This window comes from Oncorhynchus clarkii, chromosome 1 (genome assembly GCF_045791955.1).
Source record: "Oncorhynchus clarkii lewisi isolate Uvic-CL-2024 chromosome 1, UVic_Ocla_1.0, whole genome shotgun sequence".
In the NCBI taxonomy this organism is placed as follows: Eukaryota; Metazoa; Chordata; class Actinopteri; order Salmoniformes; family Salmonidae; genus Oncorhynchus; species Oncorhynchus clarkii.
In genome coordinates, this window is record NC_092147.1 from 30,138,526 (window position 1) to 30,151,954 (window position 13,429).

The window sequence follows — 13,429 nt, forward strand, 5'->3', positions numbered from 1 at the left end:
CCACCCAACTCACGCCCTGACCATACTAAATAAATACAAAACAACGGAAATAAAAGGTCAGAACGTGACCCCCCCCCGCCTCTGTTGCTTCTCCTGCTGCTGCTTTCGTCGCTGTTTTTTACCACGTCGCTTGGTCCTTGGTTGGTGGGTGATTCTGTCACGGTCGTCCTCCTCTTCATCTGAAGAGGAGAGGCGAGATGGATCGGAAGACCAAAATGCGGCGTGGTAAGTGTCCATGGTAAATCTTTAATAAAGAAAATACTGACACTGCATACAAAACAATAAACAAATGACGACCGTGACGCTAACAAAATAGACCTGTGCTGACACAAGCCACTAACATAGACAATCACCCACAAACAGTGCAACCCAGGCTACCTAAGTATGATTCTCAATCAGAGACAACTAATGACACCTGCCTCTGATTGAGAACCATACTAGGCCGAAAACATAGAAATGCCCCAAAACATAGAAAAACAAACATAGACTGCCCACCCAACTCACGCCCTGACCATACTAAATAAATACAAAACAAAGGAAATAAAGGTCAGTACGTGACAGGCCGTTGTAAGAAAGATACATCTTTAAAACACTTGTAAGCCTAAGTTTCATCACTGGTGTTTCCACTCCCTGTCCCTTGCCACTCCCTGCCGAACAAACTCAACGGCTCTTTTAAGAGACACCTAATAAATGAAAAGAAGCACACAATGAAAAGAAGCATGTATGTGTGTCGCAAAAGGCAGGGGGGTGTCAAACTATAGACGAAAGAGAATGGTCAAAATATCCCCTCCGGTAGGCAAACTCAGGAACTTCATATCCCAGGTTGGTGACGCTAACTGTTAAGCTACGAACCCTGTTATAGATGCTTCAACTTGACCCTCTATTTAAATTGACTGTCATTTGATGACAGCTCGCTTTCATTCCAAAATGTTGTTGCTGTTCCATCACTCAGTACTGATTGTACGTTTATTTATCTTGCTTGGTAAAAAAATGTTTTGTATAAAACAGTTTATGTGTTGAAAACAGTTTCATTTTATCACAAAGATAACCAAGTTAGCAAGCATAGCTTTTTCTTTTGACTGCGCACAGGTCACACAAGCAAGGAATTATCATTCTGATGTTTTACCTGGATGCTTCATGTGCAACCCACACCCCTGCTACTTTTTACTTATGGATGGCGACTTCAGGTTTTCGGGAACACATTGAAAAGTAACTTCACACTGTGTTGATCAGTCAGCACAAATGTTTATTATAATGACAACAACATTGCATTGACAGAGAAGTGAACACACTGAATTAATGCAGAAGGTGAGGGATAGAATTTGCTCTGCATCTTCTAACAGCGATGCATCTGTCTGGTGTGTGCATGTATTATGCAGTGGCAGTTTTCTCAAAGTTTGATGTATCTAACGGGCTATAATAGCAGCCAAAACATTCGCTAGCTTATTTGTTTATGCTCTGATTACATGCAAGTGTCCAGGTCAGCAGTTTACACAGATGACTGTCTTCAGCCATATGAAAAATCTTCCATAGCAAAATATACCTAGCTAGCTAGCTACTTTCCTTTTGCTTCTCATCCAACTGGTTTTAACTAGCTAGCTACTAGCGTTCTACTAGCTAGCTGCTACTGTTGCGCAGCAACCGAGGTGCTCAACCGATTTAGAACTCTGAGATTCGTCTGAAAAGATCAGAAATGCTGCAAAAAAGGTAGCACATCATTGAAATGTATATGTGAAAGTGATAAATTGTGAATTTAATAAAAACTATTGCAGCCACAAACTTGTTCAGTCAAAATGGATCTAAGTCTAATGGTCACCTTATGGATGTTGTAGCCTCGTTTTGGGACGGCAGGTAGCCTAGTGGTTAGAGCATTGGGATCGAATCCCCGAGGTAAAAATCTGTCGCTCTGCCCCTGAGCAAGGCAGTTAACCCATTGTCCCGTGGATGTCAATTATGTCAGCCCCCCACACCTCTCTGATTCAGAGGGTTAAATGCGGAAGACACATTTCAGTTGAATTTTTATTTTATTTTATTTTACCTTTATTTACCTAGGCAAGTCAGTTAAGAACAAATTCTTATTTTCAATGAAGGCCTAGGAACAGTGGGTTAATTGCCTTGTTCAGGGGCAGAACGACAGATTTGTACCTTGTCAGCTCGGGGAATGCATTTAGTTGTACAACTGACTAGGTATCCCCTTAATACAACATCTAGAATTTGAGCTAGGTTTGATCAAACAATTATCTGATGACCCTAATGCTAACAACCCTGTCAAAAATCCATTACAGTGGTAAAAGGCCGGACAGATAATGATGAGAGGCGTGGAGTGTGTTGTGTACCTCCAATAAAGTTGAGTTGCCAATTTTCATCGACATTGGTGTCATATTGACTTAGATATGATGGTAGGGAGATTTGAATTTAACCTTGAGTTTCAACCAATGCACGACTATAATGATTATTATTATTAATACAATTGCTCACTATTGACTGTACTGTAGTATACTGTCAATGTGAAAGCTTGTTGCTTGACTGCTCTGTGAAGAAGCTGGCAGTGGAGGTCTGACGGATGCTTTTGCTGAGCCCGACATTATATCCCTATCCCTGCACACACACATCTTCTCATCTCTCTATACACACATCTATCTGCTGGTAGAGCTGTCCATGGGATGGTACAGGAGGAATTAGCTTTATCATATTTATCCCTATATTGGAATCTTTCTCTTTGAGAAAGCATACTCATTCAATGTCACAAACGTCCTCTGTCTGTTTGTTAACGCTCATAATATTCAGGATGAAGATAGGGAAAATTCCCCCCCCCCCCCCCCCCACACACACACACACACGCGCACACACACACACACACACACATGTAAGGCAAAGACGAGCATATAAATGTTTCCTTACATTAGTGATGACCTAAAATGTCAGATATGACAAATACGCTGGCATATCAAAGGGCCGCATCAATGGAGTCAGGGATGGTGGTTGAAACTTTGGCTTGTATTCCAGTCAATGATTTGGCACGTTGGTCCGGCTTGTATTCAAGTCAATGATTTGGCACGTTGGTCCGGCTTTCCTGGTGGTATCAGAGCACTGAATTGCTTTGCATTGAGGAACAAGCAACCAGGCTTAAATGCTTATTGGGTGAGAGTGTGACAGGGTTTTAGACAGCAGAAACAGTGTGGTGGTGAGTGATCAGAATGACAATGATACGGATGCCCTCTACATAACATGACGCTATGCTGAAGCAGAACTTTGTAATCATATGAAGTGACTGAAATGGGTGGCTTCATTTTACAGTGAGAGCACAGAAATAATCATAATACTGTATGAGCAAATGGGAGTTATTGGTTTATTCACAAAATGTGGTTCATGAGAAAGTATTTATTCAGAAGAGGAATGTCAGAGGAGGCCATTGGGCAGTTAAATTGAGTGCAGACAATAGGTAGAATTAGATTTTGGTGAATATTCTGAACAAAATAACACTGTATAATTACACTATTCCTATTTTTAAACACTTTCAATTAGGATTGCAGTTTTGAGTCACCTCTTACTTACACAAGATTGCATTAGTCTGCATTTCAATAGTTCTTCCAAATGAATAGCTGTATATTTTTGGTGTGCAGAGGGTGTATTTCGACATTAAATTGAACTAAATTGAACAGCATGCTGGAGTCGCCTCTTCACTGTTGGCGTTGAGACTGGTGTTTTGCGGGTACTATTTAATGAAGCTGCCAGTTGAGGACTTGTGAGGTGTCTGTTTCTAAAACTAGACACTCTAATATACTTGTGCACCGGGGCCTCACACTCCTCTTTCTATTCTGGTTAGAGCCAGTTTGGGCTGTTCTGTGAAGGGAGGGGTACACAGCATTGTACTTCAGATCTTCAGTTTCTTGACAATTTTTCGCATGGAATTGCCTTCATTTCTCAGAACAAGAATAGACTAACGAGTTTCAGAAGAAAGTGCTTTGTTTTCCAGAAGGAGAGGGTCCGACTCAAAAAGACAAAGCTACTATTAATACCATTACAGAAAATACAGAATGTCCAAATTTCATTCTAATTGGAAGTACAATTTGACAAAAGTTTCAAAAAAGTACATGTATAATATTTGTTCCTGTTTTACCTACATTATATCTGTCACAGGATACTTACATTAGAGCATATGCATTGCACTTTGTTCTTTAAACTAAGGTTATCTGGTCCCTTTGTACAGTGTTATTCACATGGTGTGACTGTGAGCAGCAGATCTCCCTGAGAATTGAGTGCCCTGTGTTAACCTTTAAACTTGTGGCGTTTGCTAATATTGCATGCCTTTGAAAAGATTTCCAGCCTTTGGCACGCTGGCTTCCTTTGCCTTGCCTGCCTGCCTGCCTGATGGAATGGAGCAGTATTCCAATGTGCAGCCAGCCACCCACTCCCCAGGATGGCAACAAGCCACTGAAGCGGCCACTGTCTCTACACATAATGGACCCTGGCCTCGTCTATGATTGTTTGGAAATGTGATTTTGATTCAGTGAACAGTTTGTCTGTCATGACTGATTAGCATCCTTGTTGCGGCTAGCAAGAAGAGGTGCCAAGTGTACAATTTCGGAATGCACTGGCTATTGTTGAGCATGTGAGGCGTGTGTGGGCATTTTTCCCTGAGCCAACCACATCCAGTGGCCACGTGTAAGTTACAGCATTATATCCCAGACGGGGGGAGGGGGGGGTTCTGCGCTGTAGAGTGAACTGCACTGAAATACAAAGATGTACAATCATGTATTTCTAGCAGTACTATTATACCACCTTTTTGTGGGTACCTATGCAGATAAGAAAGCAACCTTTGAAGTAAGCATGTACAGTATGTTAGGTAGAAATAGTCATAGGTCAGTGGAGAGCAGTGGATGTTTTCCTTTCCAGGGCTGACTACATTAACCTTTCACAGGGAGGTGTGTCTCTGTCTGTTTTTCTGTCTGTCTCTTTGTCTGTCTGCACACACTGATCTGATGCTGACAATGTGTGGTCCACAATTTAACCTCCACATATCACCAGGCTGTTAGTCCCCAACTATCTACAGGCACAATGTGTTTTGTTCTCTCTGGCTTGTAATCAATGCCCTCCTTCCTTGTTAAGCTCTGGGGTTATTGATGTCTTCAAATGGGCTGCGCTGGGCAGAGTCTTCTGTTCTTGGTTTGACCTCTCCTCGTCTTTTACTGGCTGAGCTGGAGAGGGGATCAGGGTCCTACTCACACTCGGGTTTTAGTGTGGAAAATGAAATAAGAGAAAATTAGATTGCTGTCCCTGCAAGCAAATGCATATTTATGTCAAACAGAAAAGTACTGCCATTTCATGCCATTTCACAAAACCCATTCCAGTTAGTTTGTAAAAGTAATATTATGATTCCAGAAAGTAAATGTGCTTCAAATCTCTCAGATCTCACTAATCAAGGCAAACCAAGGCAGTTATAAATGTTACTTTTCTGTTGTCTTTTTCATATTCACTGAGTGTACAAAACATTAGGAACACCTTCCTAATATTGACTTGCCCCCCCTTTTGCCCTCAGAACAGCCTCAATTAGTCGGGGCATGGACTGCAAGGTGTCGAAAGCGTTCCACAGGGATGCTGGCACATGTTAACTCCAATGCGTCTCACAGTTATGTCAAGTTGGCTGGATGTCCTGAGGGTGGTGGACCATTCTTGAGTCACACAGGAAACTGTTGAGCGTGAAAAACCCAGCAGCGTTGCAGTTCTTGACACACTCAAACCGGTGCACCTGGCACCTACTACCATACCCAATTCAATGGCACTTAAATATTTTTGTCTTGCCCTTTCACCCTCTGAATGACACACATACGCAATTCATGTATCAATTGTCTCAAGGCTTAAAAAAATCTTTCTTTAACCTTCATCTACACGGATTGAAGTGGATTTAACAGGTGACATCACCTGGATTCACCTGGTCAGGTTATGTCAGTCTGTCACACAAGTTATACAATGTGAATAGGTACTTTGTTATACTGTAGTGCAGGTATTCCCAAACTGGGGGGTACGCCAAATAAAAATGTGATTCACATTAAAAAATAAAAAACATTTTTTATATATTTTATATATCTTCACATTTTCAAACAGTACATTTATATTTTCCAATGGGGCTTTACATTTGGGTGAGGTTTTTTTCTCGCCTGAGTAGCCTCGTTTCACTGCCAAAAATAAAATGAAACCATCTAGTGTTCAGCAAAATAACTACACATTGTCAAATACAGGTAGTCTAATCAAATAATTAACATCAGATCACATTAACCGTTACTCTCTCGCGGGAAACCTTCACTCTTGCACAGACATTTAGAAACGAAACATGACAATTCTAAAAAAATTTGGAGCGAGAATAAAGATGACTTTCGAGTAGTTAGACGTGTAAAAGCAACAGATACCATTAATAAGAAGGGGCTAGAAGCATGGTGAGCTACCGAGTGGCCCCATACTATTGTGGAGGACTTAATTATTCCTGCTGCCGCGGATATGGCTGGGACAATAGGCCAAAAAAACTATACAGACAATGGCTTCATCAAACAACACTGTTTCCCGACCCATCAGTGACATGGCAGGAGATGTTTTGAAACAATTACTGCTTAACATTCAAGCCAGTTAATTATATGTGTTACAGCTGGATAAGTCAACAGACGTGGCGGGCCTGGCACAGTTCCTGGTATATATCCGTTACGTTTATGGGGGGTCAATTAAGGAAGACATCCTCTTCTGTAAACTACTGGAAACCAGGACATCATGAGAGGATATTTTTAAGGTACTGGATAGCTTTGTGGCATCAAATGGATGTTGGTGGTCAAGATGTGTTGGTATCTGTACTGATGGCGCAAAAGCCATTGCCATAATGAACTCAAGCTTACAGACAATGTAAAATGTGATATAGCGAAGCACCTGAGTGAGCTGGGTGCACAATTGCACATGTACTTTCCCGAAACGGACGACACAAACAACTGGATTTGTTATCCCTTTCACGCCCTGCCTTCAGTCCACTTACCTGATATCTGAACAAGAGAGCCTGAGTGAAATTGCAACAAGCGGCTCTGTGAAAATTGGATTTAATCAGATGCCACTGCCAGATTTATGGACAGGGCTGCACTCACGTTCCTATGTCAGAGTGGATTCTCAGCCCTCACTAGCATGAAAACTAAATACAGAGCCACAGACTGTGTGGAAAATGATTTAAGACTGAGAGCCTCTCCAATACAACCCAACATTGCAGAGTTATGTGCATCCTTTCTAGCACACCCTTCTCATTAACCTGTGGTGAGTTATTCACATTTTCTGATGAACATATAAGGTTTTAAATGTAAGATGGCTAAATAAATAAAGAGCAAAATGATTGATTATTATATTATTATTTTTGCCCTGGTCCTATAAGAGCTCTTTGTCACTTCCTACGAGCCGGGTTGTGACAAAAACTCACACTCATTCTTATGTTTAATAAATGTTTTGAATAGTACAGGCAGGCTTACAATGATGGCAAAAAACAACAATTGAGAGTTCAATGACCCTGGCGCAAGAGGGATTACGCAGCTGGAGGTTGAATGTTTGAAGGGGTACGGGGCTATAAAAAGTTTGGGAAAAACTGCTGTAGTGTATAGCAATATGCTGACATTTACATTTATATAATCAGGTTTCACTATCTCACTTGCTTATTCAGGTCAAGCTCTTCTTAATAAGATAAAATACCATTGTTGTGGATGTTGTATCTGATTCACCATTTGAGGAAGTACAGTTTGTGTAACCCATCATCTGTTTCCATTATGTAGGCTGTAATGTATTATTGTCCCTACATACCAGTATCTCTGAAAAATGGGATATTGCCCCTTACCTTTTGTAACTATTTTGTTGATCAGTGAAAGACCAAACTTTGAAGTACTTTACCATTAGATTGTGAGAGAAGATTCATTTGTTTAGTTGAATGTGTGAGTCCTGGGTCCTCCACTACTACTAACAGAGTGTCCATGGTGTTACGTACGTTGTGTCCTCCAGGGCCCCTCCCCAGGCCCAGGCCAGAGCCTCAGAGCTGGAGGTGATCTCCCAGCAGGTGGAGGAGGACAACCAGTGTCAAAATCCAGTCCAGCTAGGCAGCTTTGCTTACAGAGACCTGCCTCTGGCCGCACTGGACATCTCCCTGGCCGGTTCCCAGCTCATCTCCAACCTGGACGAAGAGGACAACAGAGAGGGGTAGGTGGACACAGAGACCCGTCCCCTCTGTGTATCTGTGTAGGCCTAACCATCAGCCTGGACCTGGATTAGTCCAAGCAATGCTCAGTCCATTTTTTTTTTGTATAATGCAGTCATACTGTAATCTTTGTTCTATGGCTTCTTTCTCAGGTGAGATCATTCTTACACAGCCATAGATATGTAACTGGAAAGACAGCTAACCTTCCACATTTTGCCATGGGTCAAAGAGAAAAATGTGCTGTTAATTTCCTGCTATACTACCCTGTAGTCAAACTTTGTAGCCACAGTATGCACTACGATGCACTGCATACATTAGATAGATTACAGGAGAGACTTGAGTGTGAGGATATTGTACAGAAATAGAGGGTGCAGAACATTTGCTTAGGCATGCTAGGAATATGTTATACATGCTGCTGTAGCCTAGTGGTGAAGCAAAAATAGAATAAAGACAATTTCACCATCTAAAACAAGCAATGTTTCTTGACTGAAAATGTGTCATTCCAGTCATCTGAATTGGTGCCTAACTATTCAATAGGCATTTGTTTGCCATGAAATGTTCAACCAAAAGGTTGCGACTACAGAGATTGTACCTAAAACATTTCCCCTGTGTTTTTGATAATTGTACAATTACAATAACTGACATAGAACTAAGCACCATCCATAGCCAAAATGACAGAGATATGTCTGCCCTCATTCTCTATCATGCTAGTTCAGCTCATCATGATACCTGACATGCCATTGAATCACTCACATTCACCTCTCATTGTGGTGTAGGATAGTTTGAGGATACAGTATGTGTCTGTAGTGTCATCCTTGCATTGTCAAGGTATTAACTGACATGCCAGTGAGCCTACACTATTCAGTGACATAATTTCTCTGTTATAAAAAGATTCCTCCCTTCAACGTGCACTTTTGGCTCAAAACAAAGTGTTGTTAGCATCACATTGTTCCTGAAATGTCAGGCGCTGGTGGCTGTGTTGTTGGGTGTGTTCTCTCTGCCCATAGGCCCTGCTCGTCCTGGTTGGGTGTTTCTCACATGGCCCTATCACTGCGCTGCAAGCTGAGTGTGTACAGGACACACCCCCTCTTATTCTGACAGTACTCTCAGGATGCGTGACTCGCAGGCCGTTGGGCATTCTCGTCTGTGCAGAGAAAGTAGACAAACACCATGAGCTTAATAAGAGCATCCGCCCGCCACGTCATTCAATGCCTGCTCTGTCAGCTGACATCACCACGCCCGGCTGGGACCTGGTCCGGCCCAGGGCTCTGTGGGAACCAAGGGGGGACAGATGAGTCCCCAGTCCCACGCCACACACCCAGGCCACAGAGTGCAGGATCTGGCAGCGCTGGCATCACTTTGGGCACTCTCAGGAGAACGTGTCCATGTGAAACTCTGTCACACCATGAGAAAGCACACAGCGATGTGGAAAGGTCATGGGATCTCTAAGGGATTTTAGAAGTCTGACTTTTCTGGTAAAGTCTCTGGTTAAAATAGCTATTTGTTTTGATGAAAGGGATTGGCATGATATTTCCCTCCAAGCCTGGGAAATATTATTTAGCCCTGTAGTGCCATCATGGTAATCAGAATAGGAGGTGGTGCCAGTGAAGCTGGAGATATGGCATGTTCATCTTTTTAGATTGGAATTTCAGATTTCCAAACCACAGGCATTCCAAGGCCTACTCGTCATCAGAGTTTCACTGTGGGCTCATGTTTCCATCCGTTGGAAGCATTCGTGAAAAACAGAGAAATATGCAGCCACGTTGTCACGGTTTTCTGTATGTGAAAGAGAGTCGGACCAAAATGCGGCGTGTAGATTGCGATCCATGTTTAATAAACAAACGTAAAACACGAATCGATACAAACACTACAAAACAAAGAACGTAACGAAAACTGAAACAGCCCTATCTGGTGAAAACACAGAGACAGGAACAATCACCCACAAACACACAGTGAAACCCAGGCTACCTAAATATGGTTCCCAATCAGAGACAATGACTAACACCTGCCTCTGATTGAGAACCATATCAGGCCAGACATAGAAATAGACAAACAAGACATCCAACATAGAATGCCCACCCACCTCACGTCCTGACCAACACTAAAACAAGGAAAACACACACGAACGATGGTCAGAACGTGACAGTACCCCCCCCCCCCCCAAGGTGCGGACTCCGGACGCACAACCTAAACCTATAGGGGAGGGTGTGGGTGGGCATCTCTCCGCGGTGGCGGCTCTGGCGCTGGACGTGGACCCCACTCCATAATAGTCTTAGTCCACCTCCTTAGCGTCCCTAGATAGGTTACCCTCCTTAATGACAGCTCGGGACAGAGGGGCAGCTCGGGACAGAGGGGCAGCTTGGGACAGGGGTAGCTCGGGACAGGGGTAGCTCAGCACTGAGAGGAAGCTCAGCACTGAGAGGAAGCTCAGGCAGGTAGTTGGATCCAGCAGATCCTGGCTGGCTGGCGGTTCTGGCAGATCCTGGCTGACTAGCGGATCTGGAAGAGTCTGGTTGACTGGCAGATCTGGAAGAGTCTGGTTGACTGGCAGATCTGGAAGAGTCTGGTTGACTGGCAGATCTGGAAGAGTCTGGCAGATCTGGTTGACTGGCAGAGTCTGGTTGACTGGCAGATCTGGAAGAGTCTGGTTGACTGGCAGATCTGGAAGAGTCTGGTTGACTGGCAGATCTGGAAGAGTCTGGTTGACTGGCAGATCTGGAAGAGTCTGGTTGACTGGCAGATCTGGAAGAGTCTGGTTGACTGGCAGATCTGGAAGAGTCTGGTTGACTGGCAGATCTGGAAGAGTCTGGCTGACTGGCAGATCTGGAAGAGTCTGGCTGACTGGCAGATCTGGAAGAGTCTGGCTGACTGGCAGATGTGGAAGAGTCTGGCTGACTGGCAGATGTGGAAGAGTCTGGCTGACTGGTAGTTCTGGCTGCTCCATGCTGACTGGCTGCTCTGGCTGCTCCGGCTGCTCCATGCTGACTGGCTGCTCCATGCTGACTGGCAGCTCTGGCTGCTCCATGCTGACTGGCGGCCCTGGCTGCTCCATGCTGACTGGCGGCCCTGGCTGCTCCATGCTGACTGGCGGCCCTGGCTGCTCCATGCTGACTGGCGGCCCTGGCTGCTCCATGCTGACTGGCGGCCCTGGCTGCTCCATGCTGACTGGCGGCCCTGGCTGCTCCATGCTGACTGGCGGCCCTGGCTGCTCCATGCAGACTGGCGCCCCTGGCTGCTCCATGCAGACTGGCGGCTCTGGCGGCTCCATGCAGACTGGTAGCTCCATGCAGACTGGCAGCTCTGGCGGCTCCATGCAGACTGGCAGCTTTGGCGGCATCCTGCAGACTGGCAGCTCCTTGCAGACTGGCAGCTCCATGCAGACTGGCAGCTCCATGCAGACTGGCAGCTCCATGCAGACTGGCAGCTCCATGCAGACTGGCAGCTCCTTGCAGACTGGCAGTTCTGAACAGGCGGGAGACTCCGGCAGCGCTGTAGAGGCGGAAGGCTCTGGCAGCGCTAAACAGGCGGGAGACTCCGGCAGCGCTGGAGTCGAGGAAGGCTCCAACTGCGCTGGACAGGCGAGGCGCACTGTAGGCCTGATGCGTGGTGCTGGCACTGGTGGTACTGGGCCGAGGACACGCACAGGAAGCCTGGTGCGGGGAGCTGCTACCGGAGGGCTGGGGTGTGGAGGTGGTACTGGGTAGACCGGACCGTGCAGGCGCACTGGAGCTCTTGAGCACCGAGCCTGCCCAACCTTACCCGGTTGAATGGTCCCGGTCGCCCTGCCAGTGCGGCGAGGTGGAATAGCCCGCACTGGGCTATGCAGGCGAACTGGAGACACTGTGCGCAAGGCTGGTGCCATGTAAGCCGGCCCAAGGAGACGCACTGGGGACCAGATGCGTAGAGCCGGCTTCATGGCACCGATACGCGGACCTGGAATATACCGCACCGGGCTATGCACCCGTACTGGAGACACCGTGCGCACCACAGCATAACACGGTGCCTGCCCGGTCTCTCTAGCCCCCCGGTAAGCACAGGGAGTTTGCCCAGGTCTCCTACCTGGCATAGCCATACTCCCTGTTAACCCCCCCCCCCCCCCCAAAGACATTTTTGGGGCTGACTCTCGGGCTTCCATCCGCTTCGCCGTGCTGCCTCCTCATACCTGCGCCTCTCAGCTTTCGCTGCCTCCAGTTCTTCTTTGGGGCGGCGATATTCTCCAGGCTGAGCCCAGGGTCCTTCACCGTCCAGTTCGTCCTCCCATGTCCATTCCCTCTCTTGCTGCACCTTGGGGCGGCTACACTCCCCTGGTTTAGCCCAGGGTCCTCTCCCGTTGAGGATTTCCTCCCAAGTCCAGAAATTCTTGTCACGCTGCTCCTGCTGCTGTTGTTGCCTGTTACCACGCCGCTTGGACCGGTTGTGGTGGGTGATTCTGTCACGGTTTTCTGTATGTGAAAGAGAGTCGGACCAAAATGCGGCGTGTAGATTGCGATCCATGTTTACTAAACAAACGTAAAACACGAATCGATACAAACACTACAAAACAAAGAACGTAACGAAAACCGAAACAGCCTTTTCTGGTGAAAACACAGAGACAGGAACAATCACCCACAAACACACAGTGAAACCCAGGTTACCTAAATATGGTTCCCAATCAGAGACAATGACTAACACCTGCCTCTGATTGAGAACCATATCAGGCCAAACATAGAAATAGACAAACAAGACATCCAACATAGAATGCCCACCCAGCTCACGTCCTGACCAACACTAAAACAAGGAAAACACACACAAACGATGGTCAGAACGTGACACACGTCACAATTTCTTGTTTACTCTGTGAGTTATGTCTGTAGCATTAGAGGAATGACAGAGCTAAGTTGGTATTGCACACTGTCATTCAGACTCATTGAAATAGTCAGACGCCCTAATTACTGAGTGTACATTCTGATTATTTATAAAGCATTGTTATCCCTACCCTCATGCACATTATGTCCCTTAACATCCTCTCAACCTTGTCTTAATACATTTATAAGAAAATTCTATGTATAATGAAGTGCTTTCTCTAAAAGTAAACCCTTATGTCATGGTCAATATTTGGCATGAACACCGTAACTGATTATGTAACATTCAAAATCACATTGGATTATTGTTTTCCTGATGCTGACTCATTTTTGTTCTTAGATGTCCATATCAGATTAGCTTCTTAGTTCTACTAAACCAGAA

The 13,429-nt window shown here is 45.3% G+C and overlaps 1 protein-coding gene across 2 annotated transcripts in view; it reads left to right on the forward strand.

The window, feature by feature from the left end:
• Positions 1-13,429, forward strand: part of LOC139404287 (transmembrane protein 266-like) — a 74,187-nt gene that overhangs the window by 12,373 nt on the left and 48,385 nt on the right. The window contains exons 3-4 of one of the 2 annotated variants that reach the window (XM_071147211.1): positions 6,641-6,778; positions 8,014-8,208. In XM_071147211.1, coding sequence (XP_071003312.1) covers positions 6,641-6,778; positions 8,014-8,208 — 333 coding nt within the window. The remainder of the gene's footprint in view (positions 1-6,640; positions 6,779-8,013; positions 8,209-13,429) is intronic. The other variant, XM_071147221.1, reaches the window with a different exon arrangement.